We start from the raw sequence: 24,064 nt of genomic DNA on the forward strand, positions 1-24,064 counted from the left end.
AGGGACCTTTAAAGCTCACCCAGTCCAGCCACCCTGCAATGAGCAGGGACATCTTCAACCAGATCAGGTTGCTCAGAGCCTCGTCCAGCCTGGCACTGAATGTTTTCAGGGACAGGGCATCTGCCACTTTTCTGGGTAACCTGTTTCATTACCCTCAGTGTAAAAAATTTCCTCCTCATGTCTAACCTGAATCTCCCCTCTTTAGTTTAAAACCATCACCCCTTGTCCTGTCGTAACAGGCCCTTCAAAACAGCATGTCTCCATTTTTCTTATAGGCTCCTTTTAAGTACTGAAAGGCCACAATAAGGTCTCTCCAGAGACTTCTCCAGGCTGAACAACCCCAACTCTCTCAACCGGAATAACTACAAGTAACTACTGTATCACTTTTTAACTGACCAACCAGAGCTGCTATGCAAATATTTAGCGTGGAGACTCCTGGCCTCACTCAGGCGCTTTCCAACCAAGAGAAAATTATCTATACAAACACAGAGGAAACATAAGCGAAGGGCGACGCTCACCTGCTCCACAGTGAACCCGTGGATTTGCTCGCCCACCCGGTACCGCAGCGCTCGTTCGTCAGCTGGAACGCTCCTCCACCTCCATGACTTCTGAACTAAAGACCTGAAATAACATTTCTCTTGAAACCAAACACACCCCCACCAGCGGTGCTACAGCAGCGAACGAGTCCCCGTCCCGTCTGGTCCCCCATCCCCGCGCTGGGACGGAGGCAGCGAGGGCACGACGGGCGGACAACCGCCCAGCCCCGCGTCCCGCCGGCCTCCAGCCAGGGGCGGCCCTTGGGGAGCGGGGGCTCCCAGCTGCCCGCTCGGGGCCTCCTGGTCCCCGTCAGCGACACGGCACAACGCTACCGTCCTTCGGCTGAGCGCCAAGGAGCCGGCTGCAGCGCGGAGCCCGCCCAGGCCCGTGGCGGGTTCCGGGGCAGCGGAGGACGGGCCGGCTCCCCGGCGGAGGGGCTGGGCAAAGCGGGGAAAGGACCGGCGGGGAAAAGACTGGCGAGGACCCCGGCCTGCTCCCTCCAGCTCCCTCCCCATCCTCACCGGCCACGGCTCAGCAGCCCCCCAGCCGCCCGGTAGCGGCTCCACATGTCTGGGCGCCTCGGCAGCCGGATGGGCCGCACGACCGGGCCGGCGCAGACGCCGCGGCCCCGCCCGCATTGGCGGCGGTGGAGGCTCCGCCCGCCCTGGCCGGGCCCGCCCCCCGCTGCGGCGGCCGATCGGGGCAGCGGGACGGCGGTGGGGTCGGCCCGGGTCGCTACAGCCCGGGGGGTGCGGTGGCAGCAGCCTCCGAGCTGTAGGGGCGACGGGTGATCGGAGAGACCCTGGGGGCGGCGGGACCCAAAGAGGGACGGAGGGGACTGAGGCCGGGAACACGACCCCAAAGCATTCTAGTTTTGGGGAGGGTTGACCTTGGGGGTGGAGTGGGACCTTTGGGAAATGCCTTTGCTTGTTCAGGAAGTTCCCAGGGAAATCAAAAGCTCTGTTGGTTGTAAAGGGATGACCTTTTGGTGGAGCCCGTTGTTTGCCTCTTCAAATAAAAATAATAATAAAAAGAAAACAAAAAACAAATCACAAAACCAACCTAACCCGAACAACAACAAAATAATAAAAAAAACCCAAACAAACAAAAACAAACAACAAACAATCTGAGATAAACGTGTTTCAATGGCTGGCATCTCCCCTTGTCCATGCATGGTCAATGCATCTTAACGTTTCTATGCAAAAACTTTGTGAGGAAAATGAGCAAAGTAACCAGGAGTAAGAGGGAAACTAAAATGGGCTTTAATGCTGCAATGGTGTCTCTGCAGAGCCTTTATCGCCCGCACAAGACGTTTCGCGCAGGGCAGCACAGTTTAGATAAGCTGGCAGGCACAGATCTTCTCCCAGTAAATGTCATAGCGGGGACCCCAATGAAGATTTGCAGGATGTCATGGTATCCACCAGAAAAGTGCTTGTACGTTCCATGCCTAGGCTTTTACTGCTTCCATTTTACAAACTAAAATGATTTTTAGATAGTGGTTTGATAACTGATCTCATAGTGCGTATTCATGAGTTTTCCCAGAGGGCCAGAACCTGGGAGGTGCGGCCACCAAACTGCAGATCCCTCACTCCTGAACCTGAGAGCCTGTTTAGACCTAAGAGGCCTGATGCCAAAAGTGAAGACTATGTGGAATTTTAGACAAACGCAGAGTGAACAACAGGTGCTTGACACATCTCATGCTGCCTGTCTTCAGATCTTTGGCTATGATGCTAAATGAAAAAAAAAAAACAACGGAATTTAAAGTATCCCGGGAATTTTTGTCTCTACCATCTCTGCCTTTTTCCTGCTCGTCGCTGTCTGCCGTGCAGCTGTCTGCGTCCCGCTGCCGCCTGCCATCCGTCACGTCAGGGATTTATCATCCTTGCGTGACTCAGCCCTCTCTCAGCCCGCCTGCCCTCCCGGCCCTGCCGTGCAGCTTCCACCTCCCCGCTCGCTGCGTGGCTTCTCGTTGCTCCAGCGCCTTTCATTTCCTCTGTTTTTCTCATTTGTGTTTTCCATGTGATTTTCCCATTTCATTAGCTTTTAAATTGAATAAAATAGCCAATAACTTGCTGTAGTTAAAACCGGGATGTTGTGTGTTAACCTATATCACCTGTCATCTATCTTAATTACATATCTTTCTCATTCTTTTTTAAGGCTAGTGAAAAGGTCCAGTAACTTTCATGCAAAGCTTAGATGCTGTGTACTAGCAAATGCAATTTGTTTGCTCCCTATTTTCATTTTACCTTATTTCCTCCCTGCATTCTACCACTTCACTTCCTTTTTGTCCTTTTTTTTCTATATTTGCTTCAGATGAGAACCAAGTCACACCACTTTGATAGAAGCTGCTTCCAATATGTGTTTCTTTTCAGTATATGTTTCCAGAAACTACATGTTTCTAACACCATGAAAAAAAACAGTCCTCATGGGAACTCTGTGGTTTTTTCAAGCTAAAAACAAGCAATGGCAAACATATACTGAACAATGTTCTCAAAAGAATAAACATATGAAAAGCAGTACTTCTGAGACTCACATTGAGTGAGTTTGCACTGCACAGTGCAATTTTCAAATATTTCTAGATATTTTTCAGTGGTTTATAGTTGGTCACAACAGGGTTAACTTGCTGCAATTTTTAATTTAAAAGACTCTGCTGTGTTTTCTGTTGACTGTTCAGTTCCCTGGGTTTACTAACAGTTTACTAATTTGACCATAAGCTACTGTCTCTTTTTACAGATATCTTGTCATCAATATTTAGTTTGCTTCGTGGTTTATAACATTCATCTTTATGGAACATCAGGCTGGCATTCTGCTGCAGACATTTATTTATTTTTAGTTGGTGTTTATATTGGAAAGATGATTTACTGGCTGTCTGTTTTTTATCACTGACATAGCGTTTGACAGGCAACCTTTCACAAACTTAACCAATCTAAGTGGGCAGAGTTTCAAAATATATCGAACATCATTCCTAGACTTAAATTTAATCACAAAATGGAAGTCTTTATACTATCCCTTAGACAACTTTAAAAACATTTTTCTTTCACCTACTGTCTTTGATATATTTTGTACATCAGAGCTTTTCTTATGGGAAATGAAACAGAAACTGATCTGTTATACTTTTTTTCTTCATTTTCTCACTGTGTAAGATTAATGCTGTGCTGGTAATGTAAGAGTAGTATATTATATTCTTTGTGAATGTACAGGCACACACATGCATAAATATATATAATTTTGTAAACATAAGTTTTGCATCTTAAGGATAATTCAGAAAAACCTTACTGCCATGTAAAAATACAAAAGTTAAATTATGATCTTGGTCGACTCATTTTGATAAATCACATAGAAGCATTTGGATTACTGTGACAAGATTTTGCTATCAGTTATTTAGCAACAAATGCTGTGTAACTGTAGTTACTTCAAAGAGCTTTTCCACCGATGAAAATGAGAGGACAATTTAATCCTCAGTGTTTGACTGGAGAGATACCTTTACTTAGTGTTATTTTCCTTCAAAAGATTTTTGTTTTCAATCACAAGTTTATCTAAACTAAATATGTGGGCTAAAGATTCCCATGCATATGCAAGCTGTTTCTTTTAGAAAATAATCAACTAAATCTGTTTAGGAATGAAAATGCTGCTGTGTGTTTAACTAAGATGTTTCACTTCCCGCTTTTCAAGTGTGTCTTTTCTTATGGACAATAAGGCCCAAATTTTGCCAAGTTAAAATCTCTGAAAAATACGTAGCAGATGCTTGTTACAGTTGGATAACTATATTTTCTATGTTGTTGCCTACCAAGCATTCTTGAATTTCATCATTTCTCCCTGCACAGAGCATAGACTGTGCCTGCACCTTTCTTCTAGGATTTCCTCAGGGCTAAAGTTAATAAAAATTATTTCCTCTGTGTCTGCTTCACCCTCCCAGGGGAGAGACCAGTGATTTTCTGCACAGCTCTGTACTACTTGTCAAAAACAACATAAAACTCCTTATGAAATTCAGCAGAAGTTAAAGGAAAAAAGGCTACGCTCAAGGTCTACTGAAAGACAGAAATTCCAAGGGCATACAGTTGGTATTCAGAAATTGTGCTTTGTCAGTGGACAAAATAATGAGGGGATTATCTGCTTGTCAACCCTTTTCTGAAGGCCTGTGAAGGCAGTACACAATAACGGTGTGGCAGTCACTGAGTTGAGAAGAATGAACTTTCACATCCCAGATGCTGTCCCTTCCCTTCCCTGGTTCCCTGCCATCACCACCCATCGTCTTCATGGGAGAGAATCTGGTAGGAATAGGGTTTTGAGAGGACATGAGAATGACCCCTGCTTCAGCTGTTATCTTGAACATCACTGAGCCCTGCCAGTACCCTTTGCTTGTGTGTCAGTTTTGTTCCCAAAATTATTTATTTGCACTCCTGCTTTTGAGTGTATTCTCTTCAATAAGAAAAGATTAGTAAGCAAGTGGTTTTGCACCACAGGTGTCAACCAATGTTGAGTGAGTCACTGAAATCAGTATTTTACAAAGCCGTGTGGAGAGAAAAGTTCACCAGGTCTCAGCACACCTCCTAATTTATCTGTCCATGCTTTTTTCCAGACAAGATTGCATGGAAAAGGTAGAGACAGAGGTTTCTGCTGCTGCTGTTTTTCTGCTTCCTTCCCACATTCACAAATGGCTTGAAACCAAGACTTGGGGTATCCCAGAGATTGTCTGCCCATTAGCAGGACTCCTGTCGGTGGCAGATGGAAGATTATTAAATGCATATATGGTAGTGAAAAAGAGAGGGAAATATTCCTCAGAAAGATTTTACAGTAGGAAATGGAATGGAAACTGAAGACAATGTTCAGTGTGGTGATCTTTGGACAATTTATCTCAAAGAGAACCCGCAAGGTACAAATAGGCTCTCCATTGGGCTGTGCGACCCCATGCAGGATGGAGTCTGGGATGTGCAAACCCTGCTTTGTATTGTGCTGTCAGAGAGCAGGACACCTCCCAGTGCCACAGTGCCAGGAGTAGGTTCGTTCTGAACCAGTGTTTTAAGAGAAGGAAAAAAAGGCAAATTGCGTGTCTTGCTAAAAGCCTGGGATGATGTAGTGTATCAGAAGTGCTTCCATGTTTTAGGATTATCTTAAACTAGAATGCCTGGTTACAGTCAAGATGAAAACCTTGCTTAATAGTTTACATTTCAAATTATTTTACTCCCCTTCTTCACATATTTTCCTGCATCTTTATCAAAAGATTTAAATATTTTAATTGCTTCCCCTACTAACATTGTGAGGAATTCAGGGAGAAGAAGGAGAGAGGAAGGTGGAAGGGAGACAGTGCTTGGATCAAGGTTGGCAAAAATTACATGGTTCTGGAATATTATGCAAACACGTCAGTGAGGAAACCTAAAAAGACATCAGTATTATTTTTAGGAAACAGGATATTACAAAGGGTTATCATTAACTGAAAACTGTTGCTACAGAATATGACAAATATAGGAGTGGAAAGTTGCTCAACACCTCAGTTCTCAGCGGTTAAGCAGAACTTCATGCACAACTTGTGTGGTGCCTCCAAATTGCAATTTAATGCTATATTCAAACTCTGTGGGAGTCACATGTTAACAATGACAGCTGAAAGAGTATGAATCTCAGGGATAAAAACCAGTGAATTAGCGAAGTCGCAGTATTTTATTCTGTAGAGTATGGCTTAAAAATTTATAACTAATTTTCTTAGGAGATTTTCCTTGGAAGGAATGTCCTTTGCTGGTTGCTTGTAATACCCAGAAATATGTAGCTGTATGGCAAACATATTCTTATCAGTCTTTTAATTCATTGTTTTACAAATACTTCGAGAATATCTCCACTTTAACCATTAGTAATGTTACTTGCTGTAGGAAGATAGCTGTGACATACGTAATCATGAAATACATCAGAGTCCATTTTTGCCATAGAAGAAAAACAAAAGCCTCACTACTATCAAATTCCACTGTTGTCTCAGACATAAACTACAATCCACAACACCAAGAAGAGGATAAACAAATAGAAAACTCTGCCATCTGCTCCATTCTTGATACTGCAGAGTGATCCACACTTTATGAATTTTCTGTTAGCCTTAGTTGAGTTATATTTCATTCCTTAACTTCTTTGTTGCACCAGAGTGACACAAGCCAGAATAGAGATTAATGCTGTGCAGATGTGGTCTCTCTCATAGCTCTAACAAGGTGCCTCAGTCTTGCTCCTGTCACCTTGTTGACAGAGAGCCTTTATTAAGTCCTTAACCATACAGATACACACATAGCACAGATACAGGGCGAAACGTACTCTTTGTGTGTGGGAAGAACAACGTCTGTGCAAAGGAGTTGTGGAGTTTATGTAAAGATTTCATTTAAGTGACCTCACTGCCCATATCTGCAAAGCCTCATGCTAGATCCCATGGAGCTGCAGTAATGGAAAAAATCATGAAATGTATGTCTCAGTTTAGTACAAGTGAAATGTATTTTGAGAAGAGGCGAGATTTAGTCCGTGTCTGACACTGTCTGGAATGGTTAGAAAATTGCTCTGCATCTGTTTATGTCTCAGCTGCCACATGCTGGAAAGAATTGTTTCTTGTTATCTCTTACCTTTCATTTTGGGGTGGAGGAGGGAAGGAAGAGAAGAAACATCGAACCCTCATTTCTTGGATGTTTTTACGTACTTAAGTGTCAGGGTAACTGAGCTTGCCCATGATAAAAAGCATCTTCTAACTGCCAAGCCAGAGAAGGTTCATAAAAATTGAGGTCCATACTTGGCCTTTGGTTTCCTCTGGTCCCTCTGTGGCTCTAGTATTTAACTGAGGAGAGGGGAATTTCACTTTTAATTACCTGAAGTAGTGAGACAGCTGTAATACAGCTACTGGGGCATTGATTTTATGATATGAAACTGTGCAGCATACCCCATGTGTAGAAAAAGAGCCTTGAAGAAATTGGAGGGTGCAGATCCCCAGGATTAAGTTGAGGGTTGTGTGAGGTGATGGCAGCCTAACCCAGTAAAGTCCTGCTCCAGCTGTCTTTTAGGAGAGGTCTTTGAGCAAACTGTCTCTATAATCTTGCCATATTTTGTTTCAAGACTAGGTTATTCACTCCAAAAGAGGGCCTGAATGTGGATTAATGTTTGTGTGATCTGAATCATCAGGGAATGGTGTAGCCAGGGTCTGTGGTCCAATAGCCAGAGAAGCTATTCTTTACTAATCTTCAACTTTCCTTATATGAATGCTTGTTTGAACACTTAGTGTACTTAGCTGGATGTATTCTGACATGCTGAAGTAACAGTGACAGTAAACATGCCTTATTTGCATCTGTGACTACTTTAAGTATTGGAAGTTTGTTATGTGAAGAAGTAGGTGTTTAGACAAGTTCTTCCATCACCAGCAGTTATTACCAAATATTGTTTCTTGTTGGTGACATCCATTACACCGAAGTAAAGCAATTCCCCATTATCTGTGCCCAAATTGCAATGCCCTCAGGAGCTATTCATGCCTACTATGATTTTTCATTGCCCGTGCCAGAAGTGTAAAATCATATGCTGTAGCTGATTTGGAGTGATGCATGGACAGATTGCTCAGCAAACTGAGCATATAATGAATGGACTCTTCCCGCTTTTCCCTCTTCTGAGCACTTAAGTTTTTCTGCTGCTCATCTGTCTCTTTTAACAAAACACGGAATTTAATATCCCTGAGACTTCTGTGCTTGTCAGGTTCCTTTGCAATTAGTCGGTTGGTGGAGGAGAGGGGAGCTCAATGACAGACAGGAAAAGCATGAGCTGCAAGTCTAATTTTCTTAGAAAGCCAAGATGTACAAACGATATCGAGTTAAAGTAATCAAAACATTCTCCAGTTCACTGACTGTTTCTGAGAAAAGCAAAGCAATGTTATATTTCAAGTCATACTTGGTTTTAGATTTTATACTGGCTCTTATGCAGCTGTTTAAAATGCAGCACAAAATGCAACTTGACTTACACTTTATTATTACAAACAAATGCTAGGCAGAAACCATCTGTATCTTCTACTGTTCATGTCTACATGGTGCTGCAGTTGGCCAACTCTTATAATCACATTCTAGACATGAGACACAATTGTAAGTCTTGTTGAATGTCTGTATGTCGTGACATCATTTTGTACCATTGAAGTTAAACTTTAAAATGTGAGTAGTTGTTCTGAAGATTCAGAGTCAAAACACTTCAGAAATGTTGAAGACAGTATATATATATATATATATATATATACATATATATATATATATATTTGCTCAACAACCTTGTTTTCAGTTAGTTTTTAAGTCTCACAGGTCAAACAGTGCCTGCTATCTTACATAAGGTGTAGTCAGTGGTACTAAACTAAATAATGTTTCATGAAGTAAACACCAGCGAAGTGTTGTCCCATGGGTTTTGTTTTTTAGGGTGCTTTGTACTTATCTGTGACTGTAATCACAGAATCACAGAATCGACTGGGTTGGAAAAGACCTCAGAGATCATGAAGTCCAACCCTTGGTCTAACTCCAGTCCATTTACTAGGTTATGGCACTAAGTGTCATGTCCAATCTCAGTTTAAAAACCTCCAGGGATGGTGAGTCCACCACCTCCCTGGGCAGCCATTCCAGCTATCGGGTGCATAAGGACCATTACCACCCCTCTGCCCTCACAGAAATACAGAAGAGCGTGCCTGCTGACAGATAGCTGTGCTTGTGCAGCTCTTGCATTTCGGCCAGGGCACTGCAGCTCTCAGTCCTGTAGCAGTGGCTTTCTGCTCTGTGTCACCGGGAGATTTAACTCAGTAATGTTGCAGAACTGAGCCAGGGTTTTTATCATGCACGTTTTACTTTTACTTACAGTTTTCAGGACATGTAAGTCTCTCTCCTTTGAATAATCCATAACGTCTTCAAAAAGGCAATGTGACCTAATCTGCCGAATGATCTCATGCTTTGTCAGATGTAAAGTATTATCCAAAGTGAATGAAATGAGATGGTTTGAAGTTTTGAAAAGATGTCTCTGGAATGTATGAACATATTTGTTTCATCTTCCACATGTAACCCAAATAAAGAACCCATTATGATGTATTCCACATAGTATACAGTTCATTATGTTCAGCAACATGTCTCTCCCTTCTTGTATTAAAGCAAAGTATTCTCTTTTATCTCTGTTCCTGATAAAGACCTGCCACCTTTTGCTGTTTAATAATTGAAGGCAACCTACTACAGAAGCTTAGTGTTGGATGGCTGCCTGCACCAATAATATGAAAAAGAATCAAGTTATTATTTTTGATGGCTTTAGTAGTTATTAAAACTGAAGACTGTATGTCATGACTCCAGGAATCTTTTAACTCTGCCACTGACTTACAGAAAGAAACCCTGACCTTGCTAAGGTTAATGGTGACTTCTGCATCACTATGATCTCTACTTCAGTCATCAAGTCTCAGAGTTTCAGTTTCTCAAAGAAATCATGAGTTAAAATTGCTATTATTATCTATTTTACAGATGAGTAAATAGCATTACATTAATTAATCAATAGAACTGTGGAACAATATTCATTTGTCAGAATCATATAGCACCCATGTGTTGACATATATGGGTGAAACTTTTGAAGTTCCAGTAAGATTGACACACTTTTTACAGGCATGCACATTTATTTGTGTATATTTGAAATTCAAATATGTGTTTACCTTGATCCTTCATTATGAATTTCAAAACAAGGTAGTTTTCAGAAATATTTATTTTGCATAAATGGATTTTCTGTACAAGTGGATCTGGTTTGAACAAAGGCTTCTCAGTCACCTATGTGGTGTTTTTATGCATTTTGACAATTACCTTTTTTTTAATGTAGTTTTCTTGGCAGCATGAAAGCTAATTCAAAGGTGAATCTTCCACAAGACCAGCAAATTCTCTAAGGCTCGCTTTTGCTCATTCTGACCAAAATCATAGCAAAATCAGTGTAAAAAAACTTATGAAATTGTCATTGTCATTTCAGTCTCCTGCACTGTTAAAAAGCAAACAAACAAGCACTATTTCAGTATGGCTTGCATCCATACGTACTGTGGAATGTATATGTCACTCAGCTTTTTATCTGTTGGAAAGTCATTTCACGTCTTTCACAAACAAATCAGGAATGATGAGGCTGTGAAAACTGCTGATCAAATCAAGGACCACTCTGCAAATAGGATCAGCACAGCAAGGTTTCCTATGCGGGTTTGTCCTTTCATTTTTTCAGGGCAAATGATACCCAGAACTGGACATCACCATGTCTAGAGGGTCTATAATCACTAATAGAAAAATTCTAGCATGTAGTTGTGGGGCTATTTCAAAACGCAATTAAAAAGAAATTGGAAGAGTCTAATTAAAAATGTGTAGCTATGAATACTGAATCCTTGAAGCCTCCAACACTTAGTGTCAATAAAATATGTATAATATTTTTCATTTTACCCATACTATATACTTCACATTTCTGTAAGTAACGAATCTGAAAGAGGCACTCTGTTTCTGGAGCATGAAACACCATTTTCCAATTTGCCTTATAAAATGAATACCTAGTAAAAAAAACTAAGGCCAGGCAGCATGTGAGTGGTAGAAGACTAGATCCCTTGAGAAACAGCTAAGCATAAAAGTGAATTTTATAATAACTTTGACTTATTCAACTCTTAAACATAACTTAAGGTGCAGCTGCATTCGTATGAGACAATGTATGACCTTGGCATACAGAAGTGCTGCTGTGGGCCATAGCTTTTGCCCTCTTGCAGTTTGTGTGCCATTATTATGATAAGCTTTTCTATTGTGGTAACTCAAGCATATGCAGTTTGCCATTCAGAACAGAACCAACAAAGCTTTCAATAACTGGAATAATGTATACCCTGAATGTCAGATACATCAGACATTAGAAAAATCACTGTACATGCAAAAATCATTGAATGTATATGCCCCAGGGCTGCTTACAGATACGTTTCTTTCAATCGTTCATCTATTGATAATAGAGCTCACTAAACACACATTTTGACTTCAGTTGAGTGTTTGACTAACGTAAAATATTTAGCCGTGTGCTATGTAATGTATCAAGCACACGAGTATATATCATACATGCTCAACAATTTAAATAAAATACCAAACATGCAAAGAATACCTCCAGTTTGAGATTATAGATTCTGCTGTCCTAATGTTGGCCCCAAACCTTCTTCTGGTACATTGACAGTTTTCAGTGGGAGGCTTGCTGTAATTAAAACACAAGGAGGGCTGCACTTATTTAAAAATGTGGACAGTTACACTTTCTGACCCGGCTTGACACATTGTTCACCATAGAAGATATTAACTTCAGCTAGGAAATCAAATACATTTTCATTTTCAAAAATAACAATTTTGCACAAATAGGCTTTGGAATAATATCTCATGGGTAAGCTTGTTTTGAGAGAAGATTAATTGGAGAATCACATAATGTTGTTAGTAGGCAATTAAAATTCAACTGAGCCTTAAAATTTACACCTTAGGGAACCCTGGTCAAATTTACACATATTTCAAAAATAAAAGTACAAACTGCTTCCGAAGCACCATTACATGCCATGCATATTTAAGAGTTTTCTCTTAAATGATCTATCGAGCCTTGCTTAAAGGATCTTGGGAATACTGTTTTAGATTACTGACCTTGGAACTATCAGAAATGCTTTGCCCTCCATGACTCAAGCTAGATTTTACTATAGCAAATACATTCCTTGGATAGCAAATTTTACTTCCTTCACATGTAAAAATGGCTCCTTTTTTAAGGGACTGATATTGACAGTGGAAAGTTTTAGGTCTGCCTGGTGGTAGGTGTTAGATTACTGAAAAATTTAAAAACTCACTCATCTCCCATGCCTTTTGAGATTGTGGAGAAGGTAGAAGAAAAACTAGAGTGCAACAGAAAGCTGGTGGAGGCTTAAGCCAAGGAGAAGTTAAAGCTGGTTGGGAAAGGGACAGAAGAAGAAGAGGTAAGCTGATTCTATGATGTGGGAATGGGTGAGAACATCATGTTTAAGCACAATTGTGGAGCATGACAGAGTTGTTGCTCAATAAACAGTATTGGAAAGTGACACCTGCTCTGCTTTGTTCCAGGAAAGTCACAAGTTTATAGTCCCAGAAACTTCTGAATCATCTTCCAGGTAGCTTTAGTGTTTAGACCAATAGTAGTTTTTCCATCATGTTTTGCCTCCTCCTCTCCAGCTTCTCCGCAGCCCAGAGAGACTAGCAGGGCTGATGCCAGGGAGGACAAAAGGCTGCAAAGGCATTTTCGGTAACTCAAACCATTTCACATCATTCATGAGCTGCAATAAAGTATCTGTGAATTTGAAAGAGCAAGAGTTGGCTGTTGGTCATGAATCCTCTGGAGGGCGAGGGCTCCCTGTTGTATCTTAAAACCTCCTTGAAGGTGGATCTTGTCCTGTTACAGCATTGCTTCTACCCTTGTCTCATTTAAAACTGATGTTATCATCCTTTCTTATGGTAAGGCCTCAGCTTAACCCTTACTTTCTTGCTGGTCACGCTGCTGGTTTTAGCTTCCTTCCTTTTACCACTCAGATCGCCTTATTGATTGTGCTGCTGGCCAAAAGGAGCTTTCTGTTGACGCAGTTGGCAGTGAGACAAGCTGTACGCTTAGAGCTCATTAGATAGGTGGCATTATATTCTAAAGCTACAATCTGATGCTACTGGAAAATTATAAACCTCCTCCAATGTTATTCACCGTCTTCTCTGAAAATTGAGGGGAGCTATTGCATGCACAATTTATAATTTGCTTTTTAAAAGATCTGGCTTGAGATGTGGATTTCCACTGGAATAATGTAAAATTTGTTATGTGTAGTCTATGATGGGTTTTTATTATTTATCTTTCCACAAAACTGGCCATGCCATGACAGATCTTTGAAATGAAATTATGAGATTATTTTAACTTGAAACTGAAAGCAAAATCTGGTGGGTTTGCAAATGGAGCCAAAAGGAACTATGTATTACAGTGCCATAAAAACATTAACTGCTCTCAAAAATCAGACTGCAGGTATTTCAAGATAGGAGCAAAAATGGATTGTCTTTTACCCGAATCAGGAAGAACAGTATTTACTTTTTCTCAGCATAGTGAAGATAAGGTCGTGCTGATGCTACAAGAAAACACTGTGTTCCAGATTCCTTTGCTAGCTTCAAGTAGTTTGGGAAGGCTAAATAGAAAAGTGCATTCCCATATGGAGGTACTTGTCTGAGTTGAAACAGCGTGATTGAAATACCATGGCAAAAACCACTCCTAGGACAAGATGCAATGTGACGCTGGTGCGTTTATAACACTTCTGGTTTTGTGACTAGCTTGTCCAACACTCCACTACTTGGTGCAGCCATATCTAGAATTAATGGATATTTGTGGAGAACTGAGCTATGGTTGTGAAGGACAGCATGCAAAAGCCCATGAAGAAATGAAGCATCCTATGTACCCCCACAGCTTTAAATGGCACATAGTAAATAAAGTCACAATGCTGAATAGTCTGAGGATTACTAGGAATATCAATATACTGGGTACTATCCATTCTCAGCACTAAAAAAAACTGTGGAAAAACAATATGTGATCAAAGACAGTATCCATTCATTAAGAATTAGCTAATGATCTTCAGTCTCATATTTGCTGTGTGCTTGGTTTTGTATACCAGTTAAAAATCTCTTAACTAATTTTTGTAAAATATGATGCAAAGATAGATCTCTAGCAAGTATTCCCCTAAAAGAGAAAAGACCTATGAGAAATGGAAAACTCAACAGTCTGGGAAAGAGGTAGTTCAGAAGGAAAAGGACTGAATTACCAAGAAACAACCTGAAGAGTCAAAGCCAAGACTGTGGATGCTCTGTGAAGCTGCCTGGGTGTCACAGATCTGAAGTGAATGACAAGAGAGTGGAGGGGTCTCAACTTCAGACAGAAGAAAACAAAGTTTGGGCTCTCACTGGTCGATGAATACTGCCCAGTGCAGACAATCATTCTTTAATTAAAACCATTTGTGTCTGCCAATGTAGAGGGCACTATGTGGTTGAGCTGGCAGCTAACTTTAAAAAATAGATTGTTGAATTCTCTATATGCAATATTTTCTTGAGGAATCGGATCATTGTGGTTGAAAGGAATGAATGTTTCTACCCTTTACACTGTTCAACAGACGGAAACACCAATTGTCCTTTGAGGCAACAGCCAGCTGTGTTTTCCCACGTCTGTTCAAGCTCTTGCACATCTGCACAGAATTAAAACTTGTAATTTACAGCTAAATATATATATGTATGTAAACTGTGAATTTATTAATTGTAGTTGTGTTTAAAGACCATGATTAAAGGTCGTAATCTTCTTGGCTGAAGCACTTCACATAGAAATGAAAGGACAGTCTTTGTCCTCTGACTGGCCGAGTGAAATCCATTTAAAATATTTCCCCATCATGAACTATAAGTATTATTAAGCAATACCTTAAAACAAACATCATGAAAATATTATCCATCATTTTCAATAGTGGTTTTGCTATTAAATCAGGGCATAACCTATTTGACAATTAGCATGTGATGATGTCTGTCCCTAGTGGTAAATAAATACCAGTTTGACTTTGATATGATGAAAGCTTTTTATATTTTAACTGTTGAGGCACATGCATGTTTGGAACTGGGCTGTCACCAAATACTTCTTACTGGAGTATATATCCCACCCACTAAATGGAAATCTAGTGTGGGGTGTTCTCTGTGGGCAAAGTTCAATACAAAGGAATATGTGGCCAATACTGAAACGGATTTTGAGCTGCACAAAAAATACTCCCATGTGTTAACAACTGAAATTGCAAGGCAGAGTGCTGGATGACACAGGGTGGCAGCACAGATCAGCAATACTGGCTTCTGCCAGGATAATAAACCCTACGTGTCCTCCTTGCGGAAATCTGTGGTTTTTATTTGCGCTATTTTGTTCATGTCTTATTGTCACCATGTGATCGTTCTCCTTAAAGGTCGTTCACCTTAAATTGGATTGCAGTCAAGGCCAAGGCTTGGTCCTATGGCTTGGTCCAGCTCTAAATGAAATCATTAGTGGGTGAAGATACAAGCTCCTAGGGAATGCTTTCTCTGGAGTGGGCAAAGTTAGATGCCCCTGGAGGAATCCCGATATTGTTGAAATCAAATGAGTGGTTTGTTATTGACTTTAGTGGGACCAGGATTTCAATGCTAGGATAGGATTTTCAGTAGCTTAAAGAAAAGGACAGTAGGATTCAGACATTTAAATCATTTAGTCACTTGGATTTGAAGGCAGTATTGTGGAGGAATGATGTAATTTGTTTGAAAATCCTAATTGCAAATCCACAGTCAGTCGCTTCCCTAACTGACCTAGCTCATGGGGGTTTTGCATGTTTGAACTCCCTGCTGATTTAATGCAAATACCTTGAGAAATTGTGTAACGTTAGCTTTAGGCAACATTGTTACTGGAATTTCTGTACTTTAAAGGGTTTTGGTTTGCAAATTTAACATATTGCTTTAAACTCCCTGTATTCTTGTTGTGTAATGATATACACAAGATAAAATTGAGCTATCATTTCCAGCAGAAGTGAACTTAATATTTATTCCTCCATAGCTAGTATGAAGAAATTCAGGTTAATTTCTGTATTAATATCAGCTGACTTATGCGTCTGGGTTTCCATCCCACAAATGTTTGTGCAGCTTCTTCACTTTAAGCATGCCAGTTTTTCCATTACAGTCACATGAAATTACTTCCATGTTTAAAGTGCATATTAGCAGGATCAAGGACCTTGGGTAACACACTCTGAGATAGTGCATGTTCTCAAAATCGTGTGACTCAGTGGCCTGTAAAAATGAAAAATGACCTTGCATTTTCTTGTCACAATGATGTCAGCATTGCTTTTATTTAATACACTGTATTTATTTTCTCAGGAACAAAAATCTCATTTAATAGTAGTCTTGAAAAAGAAAAAAATGGTGTTTTCTTTAGTTCACTTAGTCCTTTGTTCTTTTATGTGCATTCAGCTCTTGTCCATCCTGAAAGACCCTACAGTGACTCGAGGTACGATGAAATTATGACATCTCAAGAGAAAAGTGGCTGTAATCTGAAAAAATGAGAGAAGAAAGGATTTTTAGCCACTGGTCACATCTCTTTTCACTTATTTTGACTGACATCTACTAAGCAGCAGTGTCTACTAAACCTTATATGAGAAAATAGGTTTTACTTTCTTGATGTAGCTAACACTGAAAACAGGTGCCTTTTTACGCATTTTATTTCTTGCCTTTTGAATTAAAAAACAAAACACTTCATCCGTCCTTTAAATGCTGCAGTGAAAATAAAGGTCAAATGTTTATCTTCATGTAAGGATTATTACAACAATCTCCTCACACATTCTCTTTAAAAAGCTGACTTTTCAGTGCCCTCCATATCTTTCTTGAAGTCCTTCTTTGCTTCTGGACATCTTTGTTTCATTCCCATTTACTGGGAATGCATATAAGTACACTGCTTTGGTCCAAATGACTGCACATTGCACCCGCTATCATTAGATACAGTGAAGATAAATGAAAAAGAAGTTGGCTGTAAGCAGGAAGAATTCTGCGATGTGTTGAGACATTCTGTGTCAATGTCAAAAGGAGGAAGGACATTTTCACAGCATGCATTATGCAGCTCCAAACACTTCCTCGAATATACATTCTGAGCACATAGTCCTTATGATAGAGGTTGTAAGGGGTTTTTTAACTTTTATTCCTCAGGGCTCCATCCTGCAATGTGGTGTTGAAAGACTACAACTCCTGAAATCACAAAAGCGAGGGCAAAATATTAGCTGATTTAAATTACGGTAAATCCATTTAAGTATTTCTCCTTATTTCGGTAACAGTTTACACCAGCAAAAATCCTAGTCCTTAGAAGAAAGGATTTAACAATTCCAGAAGTTGTTCAGCCCTTTACAGGATCAGATCAGTAGACTGCAACAGCACCATAAAACATATTCCCAAGGGACAGCTGGGATTTCATACACCTTGGGTATCTATAAGAATTCTGCTGTTAAGAAAGCAAGCTGTGTAATTCAAAGATGGAAAAAAACCTGAGCAGTAGCTACTTTGCTAGTAATAATAAGCTGGCAATAATATTTTAAGGTCTAATCCTGTCATATTCTGATGTTCTCAGATTAGACAGTAAATGACTTTTTAAAATAGCCAAGATAGCTAGGGATAATTACAACTAAATTGTCCTCAGGATGTTTGTTTTTTTAAAGAATGGTCAATCATTAAAAAATGCCCAAAATATGTCCAGCTATATTATCTCACCTCCAAGTAAAAGTACCCAAGATGATTCCAACAGCACATCTGAGCACTCAGAATTTATATGGAGATGTGAAGTGTAATGGATAATCTGACAAATGTAACTATTATGGTTTGAGCACACCACCAAAATAGCTCCCTGCCTTCTGGAAAAGTAACAGTACGTTTTAGAATAGCCCAGACTCAGTTCGTATTGATCCACATAAAGAATAATGACCAACCACACTGTTTCAGCAGAATTAATCCAATCTCTTTCCCTACTTCCCCTGTTGAACCCTCAAGAGAGAATTATAGATTTCTTATACTGTTGTGCTCATTCACTTGCTATGTGGCAATGACCTACTTTCTGTTTAACACCGTGAACGCAGGAGTTGAATGTATGAACATACAGCATTAGGCTTATGCATATAGTGTCGTGATCGTCAAAGATAAAACCTGACATCCAATAAATCTTTGATCTTGAAAGGAAATGGTGCTTATTTGCATCTAAGTACTTGCAAGAAATTGCAGGTAATCTAAATGGAGAATCAAAGCCGGAGAAGCTTCTTGTGGGTAATTCGCATTTAAAAATTCTAGGCAAAAAGCAGTTTGGGTTTTATTTGCTCAGAGAAGTACAGGAGATGAATTTGTACAAGTTTACAAAAATGGCTTCTTCCCAACTCCCTGTGACCTTGCCTTTGGTCATTGCAAAATAAATGCTAATTAATGGAGCATAAAGTGATGTTTATTTGTTCCTTGTAAGTCTCCTACTTGAGAGGCTGCAACCTGGAGGGAATGTTGATACTGGTTATTATAAAAAGCAAATAACACGTCTCTTCAAATGCTACAATTTTGCACATGTACTGGAAAGAATGAAAAGCCAGGTAATGAATAACAGAAAGGTTTGGCTCAAAGGCCTGTAAATTGCAATGTAAACATCATACCTCAGAACTGCAGGCACATGAGCAATATGGTTGACACATAGTATGCCAGGCTTTATGTCATGACTGCTTTGGTACAGGCCAAAGCTGTGATAATCCTGCATGTTTTTATGCCAAGAAGAAAACTGATTTGCTTGAAGTGTGGAAAATTAGATGATCCAGCTGGCAATGAGTGATGTCCCTCATGTGAAGGCAGGAAGGATCAAAAAATCAAAAAAGGATTTTTGAGATTTGAAAATTTGACTTGAGTAGAAGAAATCTGCAGCTACTCTGCAAATGGAATTGTCATTGAATGATTATTTTTTTTTAAATGACAGTCTGGCTTTTTTATAGGAAGGTCGTTTTAAAATAAAAATCGGTATTTTGCCCAGAAGCATTGGGCAATACTTTGTGGCATGGATAGGACTTTCAGCTTTCTTCTAGCTTAGATTCCTCAAATTGACCTCATTAATGTTTACAGATATATAAAGGGTGAGTGTCACGAAGATGGAGCCAGGCTCTTCTTGGTGACAACCAATGATAGGACAAGGGCTAATGGGTACAAACTGGAACACAAAAGGTTCCACTTAAATTTGAGAAGAAACTTCTTCTCAGTGAGGGTAACAGACACTGGAACAGGCTGCCCAGGGGGGTTGTGGAGTCTCCTTCTCTGGAGACATTCAAACCCGCCTGGACACCTTCCTGTGTAACCTCATCTGGGTGTTCCTGCTCCAGCAGGGGGATTGGACTGGATGAGCTTTTGAGGTCCCTTCCAATCCCTGACATTCTGTGATTCTGTGTGTGAATGCAGACTGTGGTACATACAGATATAGACTGAATTCATATTGCAAGGCAGATTTTCATGTTTTTAATTTCAGTCAGCATTCCTCCAGTGTCTTCATTGGATTTCTGGTGAAACTGGGTGTTGCTCACTACAGATAAAGTTATCAGGCTGGCTCTAGGTGAGTAATTAAGACTTATCTACATGAGAACATTCAGCCAAAGTTAGAGTTTAGCTACTTGTCCTAGTGTGCATGTCCTGGTTTTCTACTATGGTAAGCTTGTGTATCACGGCTGCTCAACAGTGGTTGTATATAAAAATGTGTAAGTCAGAAGTTCCTTTATTTTCTGCTGTAATTGTTTGAGAAATGTAACTTATTTTCATCTGCACAAAAAGAAAGGAACTACAAAATGAAAAGTCACTTTGTTTTTTATGTAATCTTATGATAAACTTAAAATATCTATAAAAACTTACACTTTTACAATTTTTGTAATCTTTTGCAAACAAACATTATTTTCTTTAAATTGCTCCCTTTCTCACATCTTGTCTCCTGAAAGTGAAAAAACGTCCATGATAAGTGAAAAACAATACTGCCAAAAGACATTTTGGGTGACAGTTTCTTAGATTTGCTTTTAATGTGCATATATGACAACACATTTTTAAAAGTTCAGAACTATGCCTCTGTAGCTGCTACTTGCCCTGTATTATTTGGCAAACAAATCTTTTACAGTGCATCAAAGAACATGATCACTAGTGATTACTGGCATGACAAGTTCAAATACAAGTTTATCGGTTTTTTGAGTGATATTTCTGGAGGAAAAGTGCTCATCTGACTATTCTTCAAAGTTCAGAAGAAGTATGGTTTTTCAACTTCTCATAATTCAAAATACCTAAGCAACTTTATTGACACTGTAAAAGTTAATTAACAACTATTATAACATTCCTTTTACTTTCTGACAAGTTGTGTGTATATAATTACAGTTTTACATCCTTTCATTCAGTGGATTGCATCATCTGAACCTGCATGGTAACTGAGAATTATTGTCTCTGTGTTTTCTAGTCATATTAATGTTCAAAGTCACAGCGAAATGTCCTTCATATAAAGAAGTTTAATCCTAGAGTAATTAAGTTCTTCTTTCATCTTCACTCACAAGACGGTAAAGGGAAAAAAAAAATCTAAACCACTGAAAACGTGCAGTCATTGAATAAGTCTTTCCATGATGACTTTAAGTGAACAGATAGACCGCAAACTTTTTGAAACAGTCAAAAGAAATCCTTTCATGTGGTCTGGATCTCAGAAGCCATGTTTGAAAATATGTCATGTATGAAATGAATAGTCTTGGAAGTGAGACTGCTACACTCCAGCAGCTTTGTTCGTAGAGCTTTCTAGGTTGATTGAAAACAATCAGCTGGAAAGACCTGTGTACACAGGGAAATTACACAAGTGGCCCTTACTAAGATACGTAATTTCTCTCTTATTATGCTAATTAAGGAAAATTGCCTTCAATAATACAAAATGATATATCTATATTGGCACAATTTAACTAATGTTCCATAGCTGCATAGGCAATCCATGAAAACAAATAAAAAGATATTCAGCTAGAATTTATGGAAAGAGTTCAAGCAAAAGGAGGGCTGAGGATTACAGTTTCCCCACTACAGATCCTGCTTTAAGCTGTTCAAGAGATTTTCCACATTTGTTTTATAATTTTATGATATAACAATTACTGACTCTCCTGATAAATGTGATTTGATGAAGACAATATTGCAAAGTGACAAATGCTATCTTTCTCCTTTGACAAAGAGAAAGCCCATATTTTTTTGTCAGAATTATGTAATTTAACTTCCAAAGAACAAGAACAAATGAAAGTAAAATGTATTTTAAGTTTGTCCCAAGCTACTCAAGATTCAATAGGTATCTTCTAAGCTAACATTAATGGAATTTCAATGTGAGCTGCCCTAACCCTGATTTAAAGCAAGTAAAATAAATTATGCTGCAACTACATTACACAACGTGGAAAATATAATGGCTGTGGTCAGAACCACAGTTTTATGTTTCCTGGTTCATTTCCAAACTCTTATTATATCTTCATGATATACTTTCATGTCATTTCCATTTGTTTTAGGAGACTAGAAAACAGGACAAAATATATGGTTATTCAAGTGTTCTCATTTCTTTTGAGCATAAAATAATTCTTTAAATCAAATGCAACTTTATTGATTGCAATGATCACAGTTTATATTCCTGCGGTAACTATGAGAAATCAGCATTTTCTAAGTGTTACTGCAGAAAAAAAAAAGGGTGCAGTACTTTAGTTTTGTTGATGTGATATGGTGACCTGGTAACTACTTACTATTGCAGTGTAATTTGACTATCTAGAGGTGTGTTAAACATAGGTGTGTTACGTTTGGCAACCATAAAGTTTACACCATTTGAAAGAGGACCCATTTCTTTACTACAAGTTAAGTGTTTTCCTAGAACTGTGTGCAGGAGCCTTAAAACACACCTACCACCAACTAATGAACTACAGCCATAAAGTAATGACACAATTGTTGCTAACAGTTCCAGAGCAGCTGCCGAGAAAAGTTAAGCTTTAACTTGTGAACTGAAGCCCACGTGGGATGTGGAAGGACTCCCAGTGATTCCAGCTTGGGATCCGAGCCCATCATCTACAGCAGCAGAAGGACCTGCTGCTCTCTTTGACACTTGGAAAAGATTCGGTTACCAAATCTCTTAAATCTTAATTTGTTCTGCTTGGATTGCCTACAAGTCTGCCAGTAAGCGCCAGTTACAAAGTGGGTGCCTGTTCAAGAAATGAGGTGTCAATGAATTTCATAACCAGCCCCTGAAAGGTTACACTTTGATTAGGCTTTAACCAGTAATCCAAGTTGAAAGATTCTGCCCAGTTGCTAGTTTCCTGAATCGTTAAAGCACCCAGCTCTGAGCTAAGCTTATTGTCAGCAGCTTGTATTTTGAGTTCAACGAGTATTTGGAAACTTAATTTAAAGCAAAGTGGCAGCAGGATGAACGAGTTAATTTATTTTGTAGTCTTGGCAGAAAAAAAGGAAACTGGACAAAGAAAAACATTTCAGCTTTGCTGGCAAGAGATTCATAAAGGAAGACTGTGTTTTTAAGTAGTCTGAATTTTAAATAATGCATGTAAACCGTATGTTGAGTCCCAGTCAGTTCATCTGTTTTTTCAAGCGACAAGGGTTTTTGCAAATTCTCCTGCTTCTCAGAAGTAGCTGTAGTTCACATTTTGTCTTCTGTACTCTCATTGAAGCTTTATCTGCCTACATTTCTATACCAGCATTTATGGGTTTTTTTGTGACTATAATATTCAAGCAACTCAAAAGATGTAATTTTACATTTTAGGAGAACACTCCTATCAGGATTTTTTTTTTTTATAATGTTGCAAATATATTGCTGCAACATGGAATAAAAATTGTCTAAGATCACCCATGTTGTGAAACTATAAATTTCAAATAGATAATATCAACTGTCACTTCCTCCCTATCTCGTTCCTACATAAAATCACTCATTGATTGTGATTCTTCTTTTTTTTTCTTTCTCCTGTGCAACATTATAAACCTTTTAGAAATTAGTGATGGACAAACAGCTTCTCTTTCCTGCTCTATTTACTTATAAGTAGAAGAGAGAAGAGTAGGACAGAAGAGCCAAATACCAGAACCAAGAAGACTGCTGGCAAGCATTCTAAGTGCAGAGGAGTGGAAGATCAAGGTGGGTTTCAGGTGCTCGGTAAAAAGCAAAGGACTGGAAAGCAGACAATGAGGAATCAATCAGTCTCATGCCCATATTGCCTAGATGGCAATGTGCTGTTAGGATACAGAAAGAGAAGTGTGGGCTGAAGGCCTTCACTTTGGATCCCGAGAGTGCATCCAAACTGCTATTATGAACATACACCCTGTCCATTCAAATCTACATACTGGTAGTAGATGATGTTTTCTTTTGGAAACAGGTAGCTCCATCTCTGCCTAATCCATTCAAACTGCCTTGGGGAAACATTTTGCATCACATGTATTCGTGCTTTCCCCTTTTGTACCACACAAGGTCCCCAGTTATCTCATACACTGATATGAACAGAAGCATCTGGGTCTGACGTTGGGTTGAGGCTGTGCTCATCTGACCATGGGGAGGGAGGGAAGAGAAGAGGCGTGGACTGTAGCCACCTTACTGAACCATTGTGTAGCTCTTTGGGAGAGAAAGCTAAGTCCCGGGAACAGGTGGAACACGCACAGTTCTTTCTGAAGAGCCTCAAAAGGGAGTGTAATTACATGTGTATTTTTCTAGGGCAAATCTTGGTCTTTGTATGTGATCACGCCTGTAAAGCACAAACCTGAGGATCTGAACATGACCATGAGCATGCAGAATTCCCAAATACAAATTGGAGGGAATCTGTGGGAAAAACACATCACAGTCATGAGATATACCATAGTAATACCATTTATTTATAATCTGTGGAGTTTATTCTACTCCTCATATTGTAAATTTTACCAAAAATAAATTTCTCTGATGAGAGGGAAAAAAAAGTATACAGAAACTAAAAGCAAGACAGCAAAGATTTGTA

At 39.4% G+C, this 24,064-nt stretch overlaps 1 protein-coding gene across 1 annotated transcript in view; it reads right to left on the reverse strand.

Moving 5' to 3' along the window:
- The window catches only part of PITRM1 (pitrilysin metallopeptidase 1), a 28,290-nt gene extending 27,080 nt beyond the window's left edge, over nucleotides 1-1,210 (reverse strand). Inside the window, exons 1-2 of the mRNA XM_065050506.1 lie at nucleotides 1,059-1,210; nucleotides 519-621 (exon numbers count right to left, since the gene is read on the reverse strand). Coding sequence (XP_064906578.1) covers nucleotides 519-621; nucleotides 1,059-1,105 — 150 coding nt within the window. The 5' untranslated portion in view covers nucleotides 1,106-1,210. The remainder of the gene's footprint in view (nucleotides 1-518; nucleotides 622-1,058) is intronic.
- Between the last annotated feature and the right edge of the window lie 22,854 nt (nucleotides 1,211-24,064).

The sequence above is a fragment of the Columba livia genome, chromosome 2, assembly GCF_036013475.1.
Source record: "Columba livia isolate bColLiv1 breed racing homer chromosome 2, bColLiv1.pat.W.v2, whole genome shotgun sequence".
In the NCBI taxonomy this organism is placed as follows: Eukaryota; Metazoa; Chordata; class Aves; order Columbiformes; family Columbidae; genus Columba; species Columba livia.